The following is a 23,070-nucleotide window of genomic DNA, read 5'->3' as shown; positions in this document are numbered from 1 at the left end:
AGCAAGAAATGAAATTGCAGAGCCGTTGGCAATGATCTTTTCGTCCTCGCTGTCAACAGGGGTGGTACCAGAGGATTGGAGAGTGGCGAATGTCGTGCCCCTGTTCAAAAAAGGGAATAGGGATAACCCTGGGAATTACAGGCCAGTTAGTCTTACTTCGGTGGTAGGCAAAGTAATGGAAAGGGTACTGAGGGATAGGATTTCTGAGCATCTGGAAAGGCATTGCTTGATTAGGGATAGTCAGCACGGATTTGTGAGGGGTAGGTCTTGCCTTACAAGTCTTATTGAATTCTTTGAGGAGGTGACCAAGCATGTGGATGAAGGTAAAGCAGTGGATGTAGTGTACATGGATTTTAGTAAGGCATTTGATAAGGTTCCCCATGGTAGGCTTATGCAGAAAGTAAGGAGGCATGGGATAGTGGGAAATTTGGCCAGTTGGATAACAAACTGGCTAACCGATAGAAGACAGAGAGTTGTGGTGGATGGCAAATATTCAGCCTGGAGCCCAGTTATCAGTGGCGTACCGCAGGGATCAGTTCTGGGTCCTCTGCTGTTTGTGATTTTCATTAACGACTTGGATGAGGGAGTTGAAGGGTGGGTCAGTAAATTTGCAGATGATACGAAGATTGGTGGAGTTGTGGATAGTGAGGAGGGCTGTTGTCGGCTTCAAAGAGACATAGATAGAATGCAGAGCTGGGCTGAGAAGTGGCAGATGGAGTTTAACCCTGACAAGTGTGAGGTTGTCCATTTTGGAAGGACAAATCTGAATGCGGAATACAGGGTTAATGGTAGGGTTCTTGGCAATGTGGAGGAGCAGAGAGATCTTGGGGTCTATGTTCATTGTTCTTTGAAAGTTGCCACTCAAGTGGATAGAGCTGTGAAGAAGGCCTATGGTGTGCTAGCGTTCATTAGCAGAGGGATTGAATTTAAGAGCCGTGAGGTGATGATGCAGCTGTACAAAACCTTGGTCAGGCCACATTTGGAGTACTGTGTGCAGTTCTGGTCACCTCATTTTAGGAAGGATGTGGAAGCTTTGGAAAAGGTGCAAAGGAGATTTACCAGGATGTTGCCTGGAATGGAGAGTAGGTCATACGAGGAAAGATTGAGGGTGTTAGGCCTTTTCTCATTAGAACGGAGAAGGATGAGGGGCGACTTGATAGAGGTTTATAAGATGATCAGGGGAATAGATAGAGTAGACAGTCAGAGACTTTTTCCCCGGGTGGAACACACCATTACAAGGGGACATAAATTTAAGATAAATGGTGGAAGATATAGAGGGGATGTCAGAGGTAGGTTCTTTACCCAGAGAGTAGTGGGGGCATGGAATGCACTGCCTGTGGTAGTAGTTGAGTCGGAAAATTTATGGACCTTCAAGCGGCTATTGGATAGGTACTTGGATTAGGGTAGAATAAGGGAGTGTAGGTTAACTTCTTAAGGGCAGCACGGTAGCATTGTGGATAGCACAATTGCTTCACAGCTCCAGGGTCCCAAGTTCGATTTCGACTTGGGTCACTGTCTGTGTGGAGTCTGCACATCCTCCCCGTGACTGCGTGGGTTTCCTCCGGGTACTCCGGTTTCCTCCCACAGTCCAAAGATGTGCAGGTTGGGTGGATTGGCCATGACAAATTGTCCAAAATTCTATGATTAACCTAGGACAAAAGTTCGGCGCAACATCGTGGGCCGAAGGGCCTGTTCTGTGCTGTATTTCTCTATCTCTATCTCTATCATGGTGCGAGACAACCACTAGATAGCAGCACCAGATCCATGTGAATAAACTGTACTCAGAGGATATTCCCGCCTCTTCGTATCAGGAGTGACGAGATAGCAGAGTGTTAGAAAGATATAGCTCAATTGGCACGTGTATTTATAATTCTAATTTACTTATTCATCAGTTATAGTTGTAGAAGAGTGAACAAACTCATCGATAGTTATATTTGTTATTCATTAAATGTTATTTGCTTAATTTGAAAACTGATAGTTTCATTGAACTACAACCATCAAACTATTCTGGAAGTAAGCAAAAGAGTAACGACTGATTATAATCACGCAATATAACATAGTATCAGGATTTGGCTTCGAGAAAACGAGCTAGGTAGATTAAGACAGATCAGAAAAAGAAGAAATTAGTAGCAGCTATTCAACTGGGGAAGCGTCGCAGCAAACAGACCCTTCGAAGAAAACCTCCTCGATAGACCATGCACAAGCTCCACGTCACCTCAAGACTACTGGTAATTTGAACTCTAATTGGAAACTGTTTAAACAACAATTGCAGATATATTTGGAAGCCACTGATTTAAGTACCGCAACTGATGCTAGAAAAATTGCATTGCTTCGATCAATGGCAGGACAGCATGCAATTGAAATATATAATTCCTTTCAATATTCTGCTGGTCAGGACAAAGCTAAATTTGAAGCAATAATAAGTAAATTTGATGACCACTGCAAGATACAAACAAATGAAACATTTGAACGTTTAATTTTCAATGAAAGATTGCAGAAAACAGGGGAATCATTTACTAGCTGTGTGACAGACTTTAAATTTCTAGCTCAATCTTGCAACTTTGCAGCACTGCATGACTCGTTAATTCATGATTAAATTGTATATGGAATAAATGTTGAGCATCTAAGAGAAAGCTTTTTAAGACAGCAAGACCTAACATTGCAATTAGCGATTGAAAAATGCCGAGCACATGAGCAGAGCAAGAATCAATATGATGAATATTATACCCGTGAAAAAGGCGCGAAATTCCACCACGAGGTTGAGTGAGTAAAAATGGTGTTGCAATCAATGAAGCAGCACGTTTCGGACAGCAGCCACCTTGCGCGCGCGCACTCAAACCCTGCACATGCGCACTTAATCAGAAAATGCGAGACAGAAGAGAACCGGTCTGTGCATGCACGGAAGTGCCTCATGCATCAAAACATCAAAGTCATGACGTGTTATAGATGTGGAACCGCCCATTTAAACAGGAAATGTCCAGCACATGGAAAACAATGTTCTAAGTGTGGCAAGCTTAATCATTATGCTTCGCAATGTAGATCTTCTCTCCCTTTTCAAACTGCTAAACAAAAATACAGGCAGATTAATGTTCGGAGTGTAGATTCAACAGAGGAAGAAACCGAAGAGCACTTTTTTATCAGACAATGACAATTATTCATTTGAAAATACATTTTTTGTTGGAATTGTAGAAAATGTAGGGCAGCACGGTGGCGCAGTGGGTTAGCCCTGTTGCTTCATGGCGCCGAGGTCCCAGGTTCGATCCTGGCTCTGGGTCACTGTCCGTGTGGAGTTTGCACATTCTCCCCGTGTTTGCGTGGGTTTCGCCCTCACAACCCAAAGATGTGCAGGGTAGGTGGATTGGCCACACTAAATTGCCCCTTAATTGGAAAAAAATTAATTGGATACACTAAATTAAAAAAAAAATAAGGAATTGTAGAAAATATGAGGAAACAAAAGAAGCGCCAAGCAATCCTCAGCAAATCAAATCAGTCAACACCAATAATGAATGGAACTCAGTCGTTCAAGTTAACAACTGCCCAATTTTGTTTAAACTTGACTCTGGAGCTTCATCAAATCTACTTTCAAGACTGGATCTCAGCATGATTCAAGAAGAACCTGAGATACTTCCAGCGGCTTGCAGACTGAAGAACTATAACGGCAACCTGATCTCTTCAATAGGATCATGCCATTTGGATCAAGTACGACCCAGAGATTGCAAACAGATTGGCTGGGCTGGAAACAGTGGTCAGGGATGGATGGAATTATGCCAAGAATAAGGCATTTATTTCATTCTCTTGGAGAAAGTTGCAGTTCATCTCACACTGAACAACGGAGGCTATGGGAGAGTTGAAAGGTGTTGCTGATATTGAGCTGAGTATTGTCAGTGTATATGTGGAAGCTGACAGCATCACTGTGCAAGGTGTCACCAAGGGCACCGAAAACAGCTTGTGGGTGAGAAAGTGGAGGGGACCAATTATGAAAAAAATGCATATTAGGCAGGCAATAGACTGTAAAAGGTTGATTGTGTGACTGGACAGTCCTGACAAAGTCCACAACTTGCACTGAATTATGAGCCCACGGGTTCTAATTTGCCATCCATTAGTTTAAATGGAAGGAACATCTGGTTCTGCAACATTTGGGGCTCTAAAAAAAAAAATTCATGCAAATATCAATCCTCACCAAGAGCCACAGATCAAGGTTCATATATTGAGCCTAAAACATAGCCGATGTTGACAAAGTCAAGCATTCCCAGAGTAAACACACTATAATCAGGGGATAAGACATCTGATCTTAAATCAGTTTGAGTCAAGTTGCAAGGAGATGCATAAAATTATACAGACTGTTCCATCCTTTTGACTTCCCGTCCTCTTTATGCCTTCCTCCCGATTCTTTCACTTTATACCATGCCAACAATGAAGAATATGTCACAGGAAAAAAAATTAGTCTGAACTAGCAAATTAACATATTGTTGCCTATTAGGGATCATTAATGAATTATGCTGGTCTGAAGTAAATTGGTAACTTTGTAAATGGTGTATCATTGAGATCACTGGTACGTGTCTCATCTCTTTCACCTTATTCATGGTTTCCTGTATTCATACTTCGCAATTCTATCATTTGCCTTCCTCAAAGGTTGACACAGGGCTCATCCAGCCAAACCCCTTTTCACCAATATTCAACTAATATAAGCACCATTTTAAAATGACTCCAGTGAGTTTCAGAGAGTGGCAAATTGTTAGGGTACTGCGAACTTGACAAGACATAGTTAAGATACTGGGCTGGATCCTCCGGTCCCCTAGCCGCATGTTTCTCGCTGGCGGCCATTCGCTGGTGGCGGGATTCCATACTCCCTGCGCTTGTCAACGGGATGTCCCGTGAAACCTGTGAGCGGGTGTGTGCTTTAGGTAGGAAAAGTGAATCGTAATGGCCGGAGAATTCCGGCCACTGTTACAAGACAAGATACTGCGATGCTGGAAAGCAGACCTGGCAGCATTTGTGGTGAGAGCAACAGAATTAACATTTCAGGTCAGTGATGCTCTCAGACCTGCTGGGAATCTCCAGCATTTTCTGTCTTGACTTAGTGCTTGATTGTCATGGCATTTGAGGACTGGAAGCACATTTTCCATCTCAAACCATCTTATGTTCTGATGTGATTTGCAAGATACTTGAGAGCAGCTATTATTCTATATATAGCCAGGCCATATGGACATCGTGAGCAATTGGTTGCCCTGCTATGAGCCATAAAAAAACTGCTGCTAAAATATTTCTTTATGACAGGCAATTGGTTAATTTTCCTGATGTTGCTTGAGAATTCACTTCCTTCTACATTCTTCTCCCATTTTTGTTAGGGTCACAACAATACTAGTTGATCACCCTTCTCCAATCACCACCACGCTTTGGGTGAAGGCTTTTCTCCTCATTTCCCTCTAATCCTTCTACCAATCACCTTAAATTTGTAAACTCATGCAATTGACCCCTCCACTAGGGGAATCAGGGCACCCCTGTCAACTTTATCTGCACCCCTCATAACTTATACATCTCAATCAGGTCATCCCTCAGCCTACTCTGTTTGAATGAAAACAACCCCAGCCTATGTAATCTTTCTCCATAGCAGAATTTTTCAAGTCCTGGCAGCAGTCTGATAAATCTCTTCTCCACCCTTTCTGCAGCAATTATGTCCTTCCTGTAATGTGGTGACCAGAACTGCACACAAAACTCCAGCTGTGGCCGAACCAGCATTTTGTACATCCCTGCTTTTGTGCTCGATACCTCATCCAATAAAGGAAAGCTTCCATATGCTTTCTTTATCACCTAATCACTATCGTGCCACCGGTGGGAATGGGAATTGCTTCAGATTCACATGGGCAGAATGCTGGCCCATTAGCATTGCTCCACGAATAGCACCCCGACGGGAATGCAAACCACACACAATTTAGTCCAACTGGCAATACTTAGGGCGTGATCGATCGGCGGTTCATGCCGGCGGGATATTCCAGTCCCATTCCGGCACATGGTTTTCCCAACGATGCGGGGTGCAGTGACTGGGGAAATGACCAATCTGCTGCCCAAAACACACAACGGATTGGTCAGTAAATCCCGCCCTTAATCTCCCAAATGGAGAATCCGGGACTAAATCTTGAATTACACTCCCTTTTATTGGGTTTGTTTAATGCTGGTTAAAGAAGGTTTTGTGCTCTCTGTGCTTATTATGCTATTCATACCCTTGTTGATATCAGGGTAGTTTGAAGTCGCAGTTACTATTTCCCTCTTGTTTTTGCACTCAAATAATAATAATCTTTATTGTTGTCACAAGTAGGCTTACATTAACACTGTCGCCACAATCCGGCACCTGTTCGAGTACACTGATGGAGAATTCAGATTGTCCAATTTATCTAACAAGCACGCCTTTCAGGACTTGTGGGTGGAAACTGGAGCGCCCGGAGGAAGCCCACGCAGACACGGGGAGAACATACAGACTCCGCACAGACAGTGACCCAAGCAGGAATCGGACCATGGAGCTGTGAAGCAACAGTGTAAACCACTGTGCTACTGTCCCTGTGCCTACATGATGCACAATCAATGGACACGAAACGTAGATGAGATTTAAACAATAGGCTTTAATGCACAAGATGTGTGCCCGGCAGCAGACGTACAGAAGAAAGGCCGACTGCCGGGAAGCACGGGTTCTTATATCCCGCCTCGTAGGCGGAGCTACCTACTTCTCAGCCAATCGGCTGAGAGGCACATGACTTACCCGGGCTAATGGGCAGCGAGTCCTCTGCACCAATAGCAGCTCACTTCCAGGTACCGTAATACCCCTAGTCATACTACCACACTGCATATTTGCTTACATGCTCTTCCATCTCTCCCTCATTGTTTGGGGTTGATAGTACGCTCCTGGGAGTGTGACTGCCCCCTTTCTATTTCTGAGCTCAACTCATATAGCCTCATATGATGATTCTTCCCAACTCAAAGTTGTACAGTAATTGATTCTTTAACCAATACTGCTACACCCTCCATTATTTTAAGCCCCCCTCTCAATCCTGCCTGAAAACCCTACATTCAAGGACGTTGAATTGCCATTTTTGCATGTCTTTAAGTCATATTTCCATTATAGTAATGATATCATTCTGCCATGTGCTCTCTGTGCCCTCAGCTGATCAGCTTTATTTGCTGAACTCCTTGCATTTAAATAAATACCTTTAAAGGTTGCCAAATTCCTGTTCTTGAAACCAATACTTTTTCAGTCTTTAAGAGACAGTCGCGAACTTTTGATTTATCACTCTACTCCTGGCTCTGAATTTGTCCTATCTTTATTGACCCTAAGGTTCCCTTCCGCTGCCAATCCAGTTTCAACCCTCCCCAATAACACGAGCAAATATCCCTGCATGGACATTCTTCCAGGTCCTATTTAGGTGTAGACTGTCTGATGTGGAGAGATCCCACCTTCGCCAGAACCAGTCCCAATGCCCCAGAAATCTGGTCATCCCTCCTGCACCATCTTGCCAACAATGCATTTATCTGTATTCTCCTATTTCCATTGTCCGTAGCATGTGGCCTTGGAAGTAATCTGGAGATTACAACATTTGAGGTCTTGCTTTCTCATTCCTAGTACCCTCAGTCTACAGAAACTCATCCTTTTTTCAACTATATTGGTAGAACCAGGACCACTCACCCTACAGAATGCTCTGAAGCCACTCAGTGATATCCATGACCCTTACACCGAGAAGGCAACATACAATCCTGGAATCACGTCTGTGACCACAGAAGTGCCTGGCTGATCCCCTAACTATAGAATACCCTACCACTATTGCTCTCCTGTCTTTTCTTCTCCCTCCCTGCACAGTTGGGTCACAAATGGTGCTCTGATCATGACTCTCTCTTCTCACACTACCCCGATTCTGAGTACCTGTTAGAAAGTGGGATGTCCTCAGAGGTCTGCTGCATCAGCTGTCTTGGTCTGTCAGATGGCCACCCAGCTCCCCCCTGCCTGTCCTTTCTAAAGCTACAGGATAACCACCTTCTAAAACATGCTGTCCACAAAACACTAATCCTTGCGAATGTACCTCAGTGACACTAGTTGGTCCTTGAATTCCAAGATATGGCACTTGGGCTTTTCCATTTGGTGACACTTTATGCACAGATATTGGTCCAGGACATAGGCAGCATCCTGGAGTCTCCACATAGTATAGGATGTACACTCAACAGATATGAGCAGCCCTATCATACCACAAATTATTTATTTGCTACGTAGAAATCAGATTAAGTCAATAAACTGGTTATTAACTCTCACTTTGTCCTCGCACTGTTCTTTTCCATAGCCCTGACTCTCACTGGAACTCATGCCTTGACCACACGCCAGTTTTTCGAAAGCCCTGGCGGGATTCTCCGTTTTGCCGGCGCCCGTGGGTTTCCTGACGGTGTGGGGCTGCCCCACAATGGGAAACTCCATTGACTGGCTGGGTTAATGGAGCATCTCGCCAGCGTGGTGAGGCAGAAGTGAGGATCGGCGGGGTGGAGAATCCCACCCTGATTCTTGCTCGAACACTTGCTTGGCCTCGCTCCATTTTTTTTCAATTCTCCGATTCGCGTAGGAACTCTCGCTCTGTCCTCACTAGATCTGTATTTCAAAACTCAGGGTGTGATTCAGAAGTCTTAAAATTAAGTCCGCTTTCGGGTGCATTTGGTGGGATGATTCTCAGCAGCTCCAACTCGAAGAATCACCCTTCTCTCCAAAAGCACTTTGTCGTTTTTCTTACCGGGACTTTCTCCCTGCTGAGGCCGCACTCAAAGAGAATTCCTGCTGGCGAGCTGATCACGCCAGCAAGACTGGCTGTTTGCAGATCAAGGCGCTATTTTGATCGGCTGCCCTGATCTTTCTTACCCCCCCCCCCCTCTCCCCCAACCCTCCTCTCAGGCGTCCTATTGGATTTCTGGATACCCCACATCCAATCTTATCCAGGCCCATGGAACCCCTCCCGGGCTCCACACCTCACAGTGCCAGGATACTCCCTGCCCTGTACTAATTGCCTGGGTCTCCAATGGCCAGTGAGGACCACACCCCCAGGTGCCATCATGCCTACAAAATGGAGCCCTGGCCGAGTCTCGCAGGTGCGGCTGTTGAGTCCCAGGCATCAGGTGAATCCGGCGACCAGGTATTTAAATACCCAGCAAGGGGGAGATCCAGATCGACCTGGGCAGAGCGAGTCGAGTGACTCGTGATCGGCTTTGCATGCAGCCCAATTTGCAACCCGATTTGCAGCTCTTGCATGATTCACCCGTTGCGCCCAGATCTGCACCAGGTGTAATGGGATCACTGAATCACGCCCTCCAATTCTCACAAGATCAGTCGCGTTGAAGTGAATTGAAATGAAATTAAAATCGCTTATTGTCACAAGTCGGCTTCAAATGAAGTTATTGTGAAAAGCCCCTTGTCGCCACATTCCGGCAACTGTTCGGGGAGGCTGGTACAGGATTTGAACCGTGTTGCTGCACTGCCTTGGTCTGCTTTAAAAGCCAGTGATTTAGCCCTGTGCTAAACCAGCCTCTGCCTTTATGCCGTCTCATTTTGAAAGCTCCGATTCTCGCTGGAACACTCACTCTGTGTGCCGTTAATTTTTCAAAGCTCCAATTTTCGCTGGAACAGTTACCCTGGCTGCATGTCGTTTATTTTCCAAAAACCCTTGATTCTCACTGGAACACTCTGCCTGTGCATGCTGTTTATTTTCAATGCTCCGATTCTCGCTGGAACAGTCGTTATGTCTGTGCATTGTTTATTTTTCAAAACCCTGGGGTTTCCCGATGGCGTGGGGCTGCCCTACAATGGGAAACCCCATTTACTAGCCGATGTAAAGGAGCATCCCGCCGGCGGGGTGAAACATAAATGTAGCAGGGTGGAGAATCCAGCCCCTGATTCTCACTAGAACACTCACTCTGTGCACTATTTATTTTTGAAAGCTCCGAGAATTCCCGCTGGAACACTGTCTCTGTGCGTCGTTTATTTTTCAAGCTCCAATTCTCGCTGGAACACTCGCTCTGTCTGCGTGTCGTTTATTTCAAACTTATGGGCAAGAAAGCACAACAGTGTTATACTTCCTCAGGAAACTGAGGAAGTTACGGATGTCCACATTGACTCTTACCAATTTTTACAGATGCACCATAGAAAACATCCTATCTGGCTGCACCACAGCTTGATATAGCAAGTACTTGGCCCAAGGTCGCAAGAAACTTCAGAGAGTCGTGAACACGCTCAGTCCATAACACAAACCTGCCTCCCATCCATTGACTTTGTCTACACCTCCCACTGCTTTGGGAAAGTGGGCAGCATAATCAAAGACTCCTCCCACTAGGGTTATTCTCTCTTCCAACCTCATCCATCGAGCAGAAGACGCAAAAGTCTGAGAACATGCACAGATTCGAAAACAGCTTCTTCTCCGCTTTCAAGTCTGTTCTCATCACCCTGACCAAGTAACTCATTGTCATCTGCAAACATTCTTGCCCAGGGCACTTCCTGTCTCCCTCAATTAGAACATCCCTGATAATCAGGAAGCAGAAGAGGCTCATCGCCGATCTATGGTTTCACTCAACTTTGGCTTTGAAGCTCTAACTCACACATACTTCTGAATTCCAGCACATCTCCAGACTCCCTTCCTGGGCACCTGGTCGTAACCCTTCTCCAGATCAATGGATACAATCTTCATGATGCATAGCTGTCCCAATATTTCCTTCCGCAAAATAAAAATGGATTCAATATTGCTTCTTCCAGGCATGGCTCTGAATTGACCTTCATGGATTACACTATTTCACTAAATCTCCATGACTCATTCACATATCCTTCAACCATAGAATTCCTACAGTGTAGAAGGAGGCCATTTGACCCACTGAGTCGGCACCGATCCTCTGAAAGAGCACCTAGGTCCACTCCCCTGCTCTATCCCTTTAAGCCTATCTAACCTACACATCCCTGGATAGAAAGGGGCAATTTAGCATGTCTCCCTTTCCATTTGAATATTGGAACAAAAATGCTTTGCCGTGGCATTTTCTCTCATCTTAACACAGTTGAGTAGCTTGTTCAGGACCTGAATCGCATATTCAGCAGGTTCATACTTGTGCAGGTATCTCAGCCTCTCATAATGCTTTGCCTTTTTCATTAAGTGCTGTTCTGATTTCTTCCAGATTCATTTTTTTACTTGCAGTTTGAATTATTAAGGTTTTCAAAAAAGAGTCAAGCATATGTTTGATGTGAAAACCTTTGATAAATATCTGATTCATAATGGTTGTATTTGTCTCTTTAAGTTGTCTGACTATCGCAGCAAATGTGTTTCATCCAAATATCTATTGTTGTATATTGAAATAGTTACACTTAATTATATTTTGTGCTTTGAGATCTTATTAAAAAGTCTCACATTGACTGACATCAGTAATCCTTTCTTTTTTCAGTTTCAACCACACAGCAACCAGTTACCGTGGTGACTGAGACCCTTGTTACTACGGAAACCTCCGTCACCAAGTTAGATATGCCATCCTCTTTACTCATGGATGTTCCAGCTTTGGCTGACTTCAACAAGGCCTGGGTGGAATTAACAGATTGGCTCTCATTGCTGGATCGTGTGATCAAGTCTCAACTTGTGACAGTGGGAGATGTTGAGGAAATCAATGACATGATCATAAAACAGAAGGTACAAACACAAACTTTTACTCTTACATTTCCCGTCAGCATAGCACATGTTAATAGGTTGCTGTCAAATCAATAGAGAAGTAATTTAAAAGCTGAGTGAGCAATTTGCATGGTAATGGAGTAGTAGTGAATGTACTGGGTGCATTAATACAACAGTCCCTGAAGCACCAGATAGGTTGAAATCTTTGTGGCACTTGACATCTAAGCCTGACTTTCATAATTGGGGAGTGTAGTCTTCTAAATGCATTAATGGCACGCTTGCAGTGTACAAGTACTTCAAGAAAATGTTCTGCAATAGTGCCTTGAGGATCATCTTTATGGATTTGCCCTACTTGTATTGTGAGCTGGATCCCACAGCTGGTGGAATATTAAATTGATTGCCAGTGATTATTATTGACTTTAATACTGGCTGCGTATCCTAGCAATGCCATAATATACACTTGCTTCTATCTCTTGCTGCAAAGATTATATGATTTTTGGAGTTGGCACTTTTTGAAGGCACCCTTAATTGGCAGACATCACTGTTTTATGGACCTGGAATCCCTTTGAAGCACTGTCACAGCTTGATTCCCTGAACTTACACTGACCCACAGTCAGCCAAGCATGTTAAAGTAAATATACTTTTAGTATTCATTACAGAATCTGCAGCAACATATCGATTCCCCGGTCAGTATTCTTAAATGAAAAAAAACTTCAGATGGAATGTAAATCCACCTATAGAATTTACAGTGAAGAATTAGGCCTTTTGGCCCATCGAGTCTGCAATGGCCCTTGGAAAGAGCAGCCAACCTAAGCCCACACCCCCCACCCTATCCCCGTAACCCAATAACCCCACCCAACCTTTTTGAACACTAAGGGCAATTTAGCGTGGCCAATCCACCTAACCTGCACATTTTTGGACTGTGGGAGGAAACCGGAGCACCCGGAGGAAACCCACGCAGACACGGGGAGTAAGTGCAAACACCACAGTCACCCAGGCCGGGAATCGAACCTGGGACCCTGGAGCTGTGAAGCAACTGTGCTAACCACTGTGCTACCATGCCCCCCCTATGTAACATATACTATTTTTAAAATAAATTGTCTAATTACAGTTAACTTCCAGTGAATCTAGAACAAAGAACAAAGAAAAGTACAGCACAGGAACAGGCCCTACACGCCTGCGCCAACCATGCTGCCTGTCTAAAATAAAATCTTCTGCACTTCCGGGGTCCATATTCCTCTATTCCCATCCGAGTCATGTATTTGTGAGGATGCCCCTTAAATGTCACTGTCGTCCCTGCTTCCACCACCTCCTCCGGTAGCGAGTTCCAGGCACCCACTACCCTCTGTGTAAAAAAACTTGCCTCATACATCTCCTCTAAATCTTGCCCCTTGCACCTTAAACCTATGCCCCCTAATAATTGACCCCTGTACCCTGGGGAAAAACCTCTTACCATTCACTTGGTCTATGCCCCTCATAATTTTGTAGACCTCTATCAGGTTCCCCCTCAACCTCCTTCGTTCCAGTGAGAACAAACCGAGTTTATTCAACCTCTCCTCATAGCTAATGCCCTCCATACCAGGCAACATCCTGGTAAATCTTTTCTGCACTCTCTCTAAAGCCTTCACATTCTTCTGGTAGTGCGGCGACCAGAATTGAACACTATACTCCAAGTGTGGCCTAACTAAGGTTCTATACAGCTGCAACATGACTTGCCAGTTTTTATACTCAATGCCCCGGCTAATGAAGGCAAGCATGCCATATCCTTTCTTGACCACCTTCTTCACCTGTGTTGCCCCTTTCAGTGACCTGTAGGCCTGTACACCTAGATCTCTCTGACTGTCAATGCTCTTGAGGGTTCTACCTTTAACTGTATGTTCCCTACCTGTATTAGACCTTCCAAAAGGCATTACCTCACATTTGTCCAGATTAAATTCCATCTGCCATTTCTCCGCCCAAGTCTCCAAACGATCTAAATCCTACTGTATCCTCTGAAAGTCCTCATCGCTATCCACAATTGCACCTTTGTGTTGTCTGCAAACTTACTAATCATACCAGTTACATTTTCCTCCAAATCATTTATATATACTACGAACAGCAAAGATCCCAGCATTGAACGCTGCGGAACATCACTAGTCACAGCCCTCCAATAAGAAAAGCACCCTTCAATTGCTACTCTCTGCCTTCTATGACCTAGCCAGTTCTGTATCCACCTTGCCAGCTTACCTCTGATCCTGTGTGACTTCACCTTTTGTACCAGTCTGCCATGAGGGACCTTGTCAAAGGCCTTACTGAAGTGCATATAGACAACATCCACCTGCATCAATCATCTTTGTGACCACCTCGAAAAACTCCATCAAGTTAGTGAGACATGACCTCCCCTTCACAAAACCGTGCTGCCTCTCGCTAATGCATCCACTTGCTTCCAAATGGGAGTAGATCCTGTCTCGAAGAATTCCCTCCCACTGATGTAAGGCTTGTTGGAACCAACAATTCTACGGACACGTGCTTGTAGGGTTAGAATAACGGTTTTAATATACTTACAACAGAGCCAGCCTGTTAGCCGTTGAACTTTCGGTGAACTGGCTGGCTGACCCTGTGGCACGGATCTTTATACAGCAGCTCCAGGGGGAGGAGTCCTGGGCAGAGCCAAGGGAGGAGCCCAGTACAAACTCTCGAGCACTCCCAGAGCTACTCCCCCTGGTGGTCAGGTAGTGCAACTGCACTTACAATATTGATACATATATACAGATTATAATACCGTTTGAATCTCATTCACCACATTCACCCCTGTGAAAAAAATCGAGTCCGGCGGGGGTGGTGGCTCACAGAGTTAGTCTGTCCGGTGGACGAATTGTTCATTTCGATCTGCGGAGCACCGGGGTTGCAGCCTCTTGCGGTGGCTGGGTGGGTGTTGAGAGCTGGGGTACGATGGCAGACTCCGGGGCGGGTCTCGTCCAAACTTCATACACCTCTGGTTCGACCGGAGACTGGGGGCGGGCTGTTTCTGGCTCGTGGAACCAGTGGGGTGAGCTTGCGGAATCGGGGGCGTGAGGGGACGGCTGCATAGGGAACGGGGTAAGGGGTTCCTCAGTGGGGGTAGGGGGGGGGGCTGGATCCAGCGGGTGCCAGGTCCCGAAGGGATACTGTGTCCTGGCGACCGTCCGGGAACTCCACGACTGCGTACTGGGGGTTGGAATGGAGGAGGCGCACCTTTTCAACAAGGGGGTCAGTTTTGTGCCCCCTGACGCCCTTCCTCAGGAGAACTGGGCCTGGTGTCCTCAGCCACGCCGGAAGTGAGACCCCCATGGTAGAGCCCCTAGAAAAAATGAAGAGCCGCTCGTGAGGGGTTTGATTTGTAGCTGTACAGAGGAGGGATCTGATTGCATGGAGCGCGTCTGGGAGGACTTCTTGCCATTGGGAGACTTGAAGTTTTCTAGACCGGCGGGTCAATAGGATGGTCTTCCAGACCGTTGCGTTCTCCTTCTCCACCTGCACGTTCCCCCTGGGGTTGTAGCTGGTAGTCTTGCTCGAGGCGATGCCCTTGTCGAGCAGGTACTGACGCAGCTCGTCGCTCATAAAGGACGGACCCCGGTCGCTGTGCACGTAGCTGGGGAAATCGAACAGGGTGAAGACACTATGCAGGGCCCTAATGACTGTGTGGGAGGAATCGGGAGAACTCATCGATGATGTTGAGGAAATAAATGTTTTTGTTAGTGGAGGGGAGTGGCCCTTTGAAATCGATCGCAAGGCGTTCAAAGGGCCTAGAAGCCTTGACCAGGTGGTCCCTGTCTGGTCTATAGAAGTGCGGTTTGCACTCTGCACAGATCGGGCAGTCCCTGGTGACCGCTTTTACCTCCTCGTTGGAGAAAGGCAGGTTTCGGGCTCTGATGTAGTGGGCGAGCCGTGTGACCCCTGGATGGCAGAGGTCCACGTGGATGGCTTTCAGACGGCTGATCTGCGCGCTGGCGCATGTCCCGCGGGATAGGGCATCCGAGGGCTCGTTGAGCTTCCCCGGTCGATATTTAATATCATAACAATAGGTGGAGAGTTCGATCCTCCACCGAAGGATTTTATTATTTTTTATTTTGCCCCTTTGCGAGTTGTCAAACATAAAGGCAACCGATCGTTGGTCGGTGATGAGGGTGAACCTCCTACCTGCGAGGTAGTGCCTCCAGTGATGAACAGCCTCCACGATGGCTTGTGCTTCATTCTCGACAGAGGAGTGTCGGAGTTCTGAAGCGGATAGGGTACGGGAGAAAAATGCAACGGGCCTCCCTCCCTGATTTAAAGTGGCTGCTAGAGCTACCTCTGCGGCGTCGCTCTCAACCTGAAAGGGAGTGGATTCATCCACCGCCTGCATGGCTGCTTTGGCGATGTCCTCCTTGATGCAGCTGAAGGCCTAGCCGCGCCTCAGCAGACAGGGGAAATCGTGTGGCCTTAAAGAGTGGGCGGGCTTTGTCCACATATTGGGGGACCCACTGGGCGTAGTATGAAAAGAACCCCAAGCACCGTTTGAGGACCTTGGGGCAATGAGGGAGGGGGAGTTCTAAGAGGGGGCGCATACGGTCCGGGTCTGGGCCCAGGACTCCGTTCTCCACGACGTAGCCGAGGATGGCCAGTCTGTTTGTGCGGAAAACGCATTTCTCCTTGTTATAAGTGAGGTTTAATTTCTGTGCCGTCTGGAGAAAACGGTGGAGGTTGGCGTCATGGTCCTGCTGGTCATAGCCGCAGATGGTAACATTGTCCAGATACGGAAACGTGGCCCGCAGCCCGTACTGGTCTACCATTCGGTCCATTGCTCGTTGGAACACCGAAACCCCGTTAGTGACGCCGAAGGGAACCCGGAGGAAATGGAAGAGGCGGCCATCGGCCTCGAACGCCGTGCAGTGGCGGTCCTCCGGTCAGATTGGGAGCTGGTGGTATGCAGACTTCAGATCCACCGTGGAAAATAGCCGATATTGGGCGATCTGATTAACCATGTCTGCAATTCTGGGGAGGGGATACACGTCTAGGAGCGTAAAGCGATTTATGGTCTGGCTATAGTCGACGACCATGCAAACTTTTTCCCCGGTCTTGACGACCACCACCTGAGCTCTCCGGGGACTATTACTGGCCTCTATAAGCCCCTCACTGAGCAGCCGTCGGACCTCCGATCGGATAAAGACCCTATCCTGTAGGCTGTATCGCCTGCTGCGAGTAACTACTGGTTTGCAATCTGGAGTGAGATTGGCGAAGAGAGGAGGGGGGGCGATGCGCAGCGTGGCTAGGCTGCAGATAGTGAGTGGGGGCAGGGGTCCGCCGAAGCTGAGGGTGAGGCTCTTGAGGTTGCACTGGAAATCCAGGCCTAATAAGAGTGGCGCGCAGAGGTCAGGCAGGACATAAAGTTAAAATTTTGAATAACTAGCGCCTCGAATTGTGAGCGTAGCGACGGTGCGTCCTTGGATTTGGACTGAGTGGGAGCCCGAAGCGATGGTGATATTTTGGCTCACAGGAAAAAATAGGAAGCGAACAGCGTCTTACCAGCTCTGGGTGTATAAAGCTCTCGGTGCTCCCGGAGTCAAAGAGGCATGGCGTGCTGTACCCGTTGATCTGGACCTCCGCCATCGAACTTCGTAGGTGCTTGGGGCGGGATTGATCTAGGGCTGGGGTTTGCAAACTACGGTCCGCGGGCCGCTAGCGGCCCGCCAAAGGTATTTATGCAGCCCACCAAGATCAAGTCATTAAAAAAAAAGTCATAAAGGCGAGAGGGCAGGAGAGAAGGCTGGTGGAATTGCCGTTCAAAGTGGTGGGAGGGAGTTTTCGATACTTGGGAATTCAGGTGGAACGGGGTTGGGTGCAGTTGCAGAAATTAAATCAGGCCCGGTTAGTTGAGCAAATCAAGGAGGACTTTTGGAGGTGGGGCATGCTCCTGTTGTCACTGGCAGGGTGCGTGCAGACCGTAAAGATGACGGTTCTTCCGAGATTTTTGTTTGTTTTCCAGTGTGTCTCTATTTTTATCCCAAAGGCCTTTTTTAAAGCGGGTTAATGCGGTGATCTCTGGGTTTGTATGGGCGGGCAAAACCCTGCGAGCAAGGAAAGGGCTGTTGGAGCGGAGCCAAGGGGGGGAGGTTTGGCCCGACCGAACTTTAGGAATTACTACTGGACGGCAAATATAGCTATGATCAGGAAGTGGGTGGTGGGGGAGGGGTTGGTGTGGGACCGGGTGGAGGCGGTATCTTGTCGGGGCACAAGCTCAGGAGCACTGGTAACAGAACCTCTGCCATTCTCGCCGACCAGGTACTCCACAAGCTCTGAGGGTTTGGGGGCAGTGGTGGAAGCATATGGGAGTGGAGGGAGCGTCGGTGTGGGCTCCAATTAGAACCACCAGTTTCTGCTGGGGAGGTTGGATGGGAGGGTTCGGAGGTGGCAGAGAGCAGAGATTGAGAGGCTGGGGGATCTGTTTATTGATGGGAGCTTTCCTTGTTTGGAAGAGGAGTTTGAATTGCCGAGTGGGAATGGGTTTCATTATCTGTAGGTGAGAGACTTTGTACGAAGGCAGGTTTCGACCTTTCCGCTTCTGCCACCCCAGGGGATACAGGATAGAGTGATTTCAAAATTGGGAGTGGGGGAAGGGAAGGTCTTGGATATTTATAAAGAGCTCATGAAGTGCAAGGGAACCCAGATCGGAGGGGTAAAGCGCAAGTGGGAAGATGAGCTGGGTAAGGAGCCAGAGGCAGGTCCGTGGGAGGATGCCCTGAGTAGAGTCAACACATCCTCATCATGTGCCAGGCTCAGCCTGATGCAATTCAAGGTGGTTCACCGGACACATATATGATGGTGGCCCGGATAAGCAGGTTTTTTGGGGTGGAGGACAGGTGCGGGAGGTGTGGGGGTGGGCCCGCAAATCATGTCCACATGTTTTGGGCATGTCTGAAGCTGAGGGGATTCTGACAGGGATTTGCCGACGTGCTAAAACGAGGGTGGCCCCAAGTCCAGAGGTGATAATCTTTGGAGTGTCGAAAGACCCGGGAGTCCAGGGGGCGAGAGAGGCTGAAGTTTTGGCCTTTGCCTCCTCAGTAGCCTGGAGATGGATCCTATTATCCTGCAGGGACTCGGAGCCCCCAAAACTGGGGGTATGGGTGAGCGACAAGGCCGGGTTTCTCAGGCTTGAGAAAATAAAGTTCGCCCTGAGAGGATCAATGTTAGGGTCCATTCAGAGGTGGCAGCCATTTATCGACTTCTTCGGCGAAAACTAAACTGTTAGCAGATACAGTAGGAGGGGGGTGGGTTAGGGAAGGTGGGGGGATAGAGGGAGTTAGTTTAGTTTAGGTGGGATCAGAGAGAGGAGATGGAGGGTTTGGGGAATTGTGTGTTTAAGCCATGTTGGCTGGATGTGGTTGTTGGTTGAGGGGGTGTTATGCACTGAATTATGTTTACCGTTGTATTTGTATTTTTTTAATATTATAAAATCATAAATGACTTAATAATTTTTTTTTTTAAAGAATATTTTACATTTATAATAAGATATGCAACCACTTGTGACAACAGAAATTACTGGAAGTGCCCAATAAATCAATCAACAGTTGAAAGCGAAGGATAAATATTTTTGGTGAGGGTAACACTTCAGACCCTTGAGCAATTTGAAAAGTTATCCAAACTTTCGCTTGTTGAATTGTTATGCATTTCCAATAATAAAAGGGGCTTTTGCCTCCAGATATTTTTTCCATTTTTAATTTTCCTTTTCATCTCTGTTTATCTCTGCACAAGTTTCTATCTTGAGCAAGAGAATACAGAAAGTTAGGTAGCTTCACAATTTCACGCTCCATACAAAAAATACTCCGTAGGGTGCTTTTAATTTTTAGATTAACTATCTTGGTGTGAGTAAATTGAGTGAGCTAAATACTTTAAATCCTTTGATTTTACTCCATTCATTTGCAAATACAATGATTTGCAAAGCGTATTTGCCTGTGCTATACTGCTTTGTAGAGAATGTAGGCTTAAAATATCTGAGGTTTCAGCCCACCTTTAGGGATTGTAAAACGTGATACGTCACAGCGAATGGATCGGATATCGTCTGGAAGATTCCAGACGGCAGGAGAAGGCCTCAGGGCTTAGACTGAAGCCCGAAGCCCAGCCAATGGATGGAAACAGCCTCCTGATCACAGACCAGGGTGGAGGGGGCTACAGTGATTCATTATTCAATTTCTCCTGCCCCCCCCCCCTCCCCCCCAAGCCATGATTGACAGAGGGTTACAACTGTAGCTGCAAACCAGCCTGTGGAGGAGTTTCTCCATAATCTCCCTCAGTGTCTCACCATTGGCATTTCCAGTGGTGCATACGGGACATGTGAATGATAATCCAACCCCATTAGATCAGACGTTCCAAAGCTTGGCCAAAGAAGTAGTTTTAAAGGCATATCTTAAAGAGGAGAAGTGAGGCAGAGAAGTGCAGAGGCGTAGGAAAGGAATTTTAGAGCTCAGGATCTTGGCAGTTGAAGGAGTGGCTAACAACGGGAACACTGAAGACACTTGATTATGAGGAGGACAGATAGCTGGGAGTATTGTACAACTGGAGGTGGTTACAGGAATAAGGAGGGAAATGCCAAGAGGGATCTGAAAACAAGGGTGAGAATTTTTAAATCAAGGTATTGTGTGATTAGTAACCAATGTAAGTCAGCGAACATGGGGGTGATAGGTGAGCAAGACTTGATGCAAGTTAAGAATAAAATGTAAAATATTACACATGTATCTCGATTTTTAGAGATTAAAAGCAGACCTGAGATTTAAAAATTGACTATTTGAAAATGGCAAACTAAATATACTGCATTGGTAATAATAGGGGAAATTGCAATCTGGATTTTATACCTAGAAACATGGTTAGAAAATAGGAGCAGGAGGAGGTCATTCGGCCTTTCGAGCCTTCTCCGCCATTCATAACGATCATGGCTGATCATCAAGTTCAATACCCTGATCCCGCCTTCCCCCCCGATATCCCTTGATTCCTTTAGCCCCAAGAGCTATATCTAATTCCTTTTTGAAATTACACAATGTTTTCATCTCAACTATGTTCACCACTCTCTTGGTGAAGAAATTTCTACTCACCTCAGTCTTAAATTGTTCACAATGTATTTTCATGGGGAAGTAATGGACACCTTGCTTATGGTCCTTGAAATGTTTTTGGGAGACTTCTTATGGCTGCCAAATAGGTCCAGGTCAAAGTAATTCGGGGGAAGAATTTCAGATGGCAGAAGATCAGTGGTAAAACGTTCAAAGCATTGGTGGTACAGCGAAGGGAAAACGGAAAGTAGCACTCCACATTTGCGGATTGCAGGTTGTGAAGCATGACTGCAAGCACATATTCAGATTGTATAAGAACACCCCGGAGGTCTGTAGCAGTATTTGAGACATCAGATTGGATCGATGACCATGTAATGTGAATGCTGTCATAACTGCACAGCATTCACAGCGCCGAGGTCCCAGGCTTGATCCTGGCTCTGGGTCACTGTCCGTGTGGAGTTTGCATATTCTCCCCGTGTTTGCATGGGTTTTGCCCCCACAACCCAAAGATGTGCCGGGTACAATTCGCCACTCTAAATTGCCCCTTAATTGGAAAAAATGAATTGGGTACGCTGAATTTTAAAAATAAATAAATAAATAAATGCAGACATGCAGCTGATGAATTAGAGAGGATAGAGAATAATGCTCTCTGACACATCGGAGGAGAAAGCATTTCAGATATGGCGACTACAATCAACATTTAACGGTGGGTGGGCCCTTGAGTGTATTATCATGCAGGAGGACCACTAGAAAAATAATGTGCAAGAGAAAAGGGGAAAGGGTAGAGATGGCCATGCAGCGCAAGTGACAATGAGTTCAAAATGGCACTTTACTAATCGGAGATTGGATGGGGATTAGCTTCTTGGAAATACAATGACTGACAAACAACTTGGAATCAAAAATGTAAATTCATTAAGATTTTTCCGAGTTAGGATTGAAATCAATGCAGTGTCCTTCTATTTATTTCAGAACACCACTGTTGTTCTCAACCTCTGATAAAAAAGAATTCAGTGACGTCTTTTACAGTTCATTTTTTTTCCTCGAAAGCATAAATTTCTATTGTTGGCAGGTAATTTCACTGGCACGCAAATAAATTAATTTAAACCACTCACAGGTTGAACAGTATCTTTTCCTGTGGATTGCTGAACAGCTATCTCCCGTAATCACCTTAGCTTTGAAATCCAGATTACTTTGAGCATGTAATTGAGGCAGTCTGAGTGGGGGGTGGGGGGGGGGGGGGGGGGGGGGGGGATATGTTTGCAATAGGCTCCCTGAGCCACCCTGAGCTAATCTTGACCTGATGTGGGAAGCTATTTCCCCATCCTTGCTATCATGTCATCATTGCTGTCAGGGTTGCTGGGAGACTAGGATAACGCAAAATGTTGCAGGTTTCATGCAATGTACAGACAGCAACAAAGGTTTTTCATCGGCCTGCATGGATTCTACCAGTCCTTATTTCTCCTTAAGTCCCCTCCCTATTTTGGGCAGGAGGGCTAACCAACCATTCCCAGGCTATGCATAGTTGCATCAGGCAGTAAATGAACTTGTCACTTTTTATTCCAATTTATAATGGCTTGCAAACCAGCTTTCCAGCACAAACAGAGCAGGCAGCAATTGAAACTCACGCCCTGTGTCTTTCACATGTGCTCCAACCATATTGCAATGGGTGATATAGAGCATTTCATGAAATAGAGCCAGCTTTGAATTATTAAGCTGTTTTATTTCGCAAATAGCCAGTGAGCATACAGGGAATCAATTAAAACAAATTCCACTTGGCGAACAGAATCTCACTTCTCTCCTTGAAAAATAATAAACTGCACCCTATGTACCTCTTGTGAGCTGACAGTAGCTTTCATGCTCAGCCAGCTTCTAACTATACCCACTGATGTTCTGCAGTTTTGCTTCCAGCTTCAGTCGAAGAACTGTGGCTCAGCATCTTTTGCTGCCCTGCCCATAAATCTCTTTCATTGTGCTTATAGTTAGGCAAGGAAAGTGATGATGATTTAATAAATGATTTTCCAAAAGTCCTGCAGGCAGAATGAAAGGGCAGGATGTTACTTAAATGGAGAACGGCTGCAGAATTCCGAGGTGCAGAGGAATCTAGGTGTTCTTGTGCATGAGTCACAAAATGTTAATGTGCAGATACAGCAAGTGATTAATAAGGCTAATGTAATGCCATCCTTTATTACAAGAGGAATAGAACATAAAAATATGATGCTATGCTTCAATTATACGCGGCATTGCTGAGATCAGGGGCGGGATTTGCCGGCTGGTTACGCTGGCGGGAAATTCTGGTCCCACACTGGTGACGAGAGATGGTTTACTGGAATGATATCTAGAATGAGAGGGCTGTCTCCTGAGGAAAGGTTGGACAG

General features: G+C 46.2%; 1 protein-coding gene across 10 annotated transcripts in view; it reads left to right on the top strand.

The window, feature by feature from the left end:
* The window catches only part of dmd (dystrophin), a 2,667,466-nt gene that overhangs the window by 2,015,813 nt on the left and 628,583 nt on the right, over window positions 1–23,070 (top strand). For all 10 annotated transcript variants that reach the window (XM_038802261.1, XM_038802266.1, XM_038802267.1 and 7 more), the window contains one exon: window positions 11,440–11,678. In XM_038802261.1, coding sequence (XP_038658189.1) covers window positions 11,440–11,678 — 239 coding nt within the window. The remainder of the gene's footprint in view (window positions 1–11,439; window positions 11,679–23,070) is intronic.

The sequence above is a fragment of the Scyliorhinus canicula genome, chromosome 7 (genome assembly GCF_902713615.1).
Source record: "Scyliorhinus canicula chromosome 7, sScyCan1.1, whole genome shotgun sequence".
In the NCBI taxonomy this organism is placed as follows: Eukaryota; Metazoa; Chordata; class Chondrichthyes; order Carcharhiniformes; family Scyliorhinidae; genus Scyliorhinus; species Scyliorhinus canicula.
Note: the sequence above shows the minus strand (reverse complement) of the source record. Positions and strands in the feature narration are given on the sequence as shown.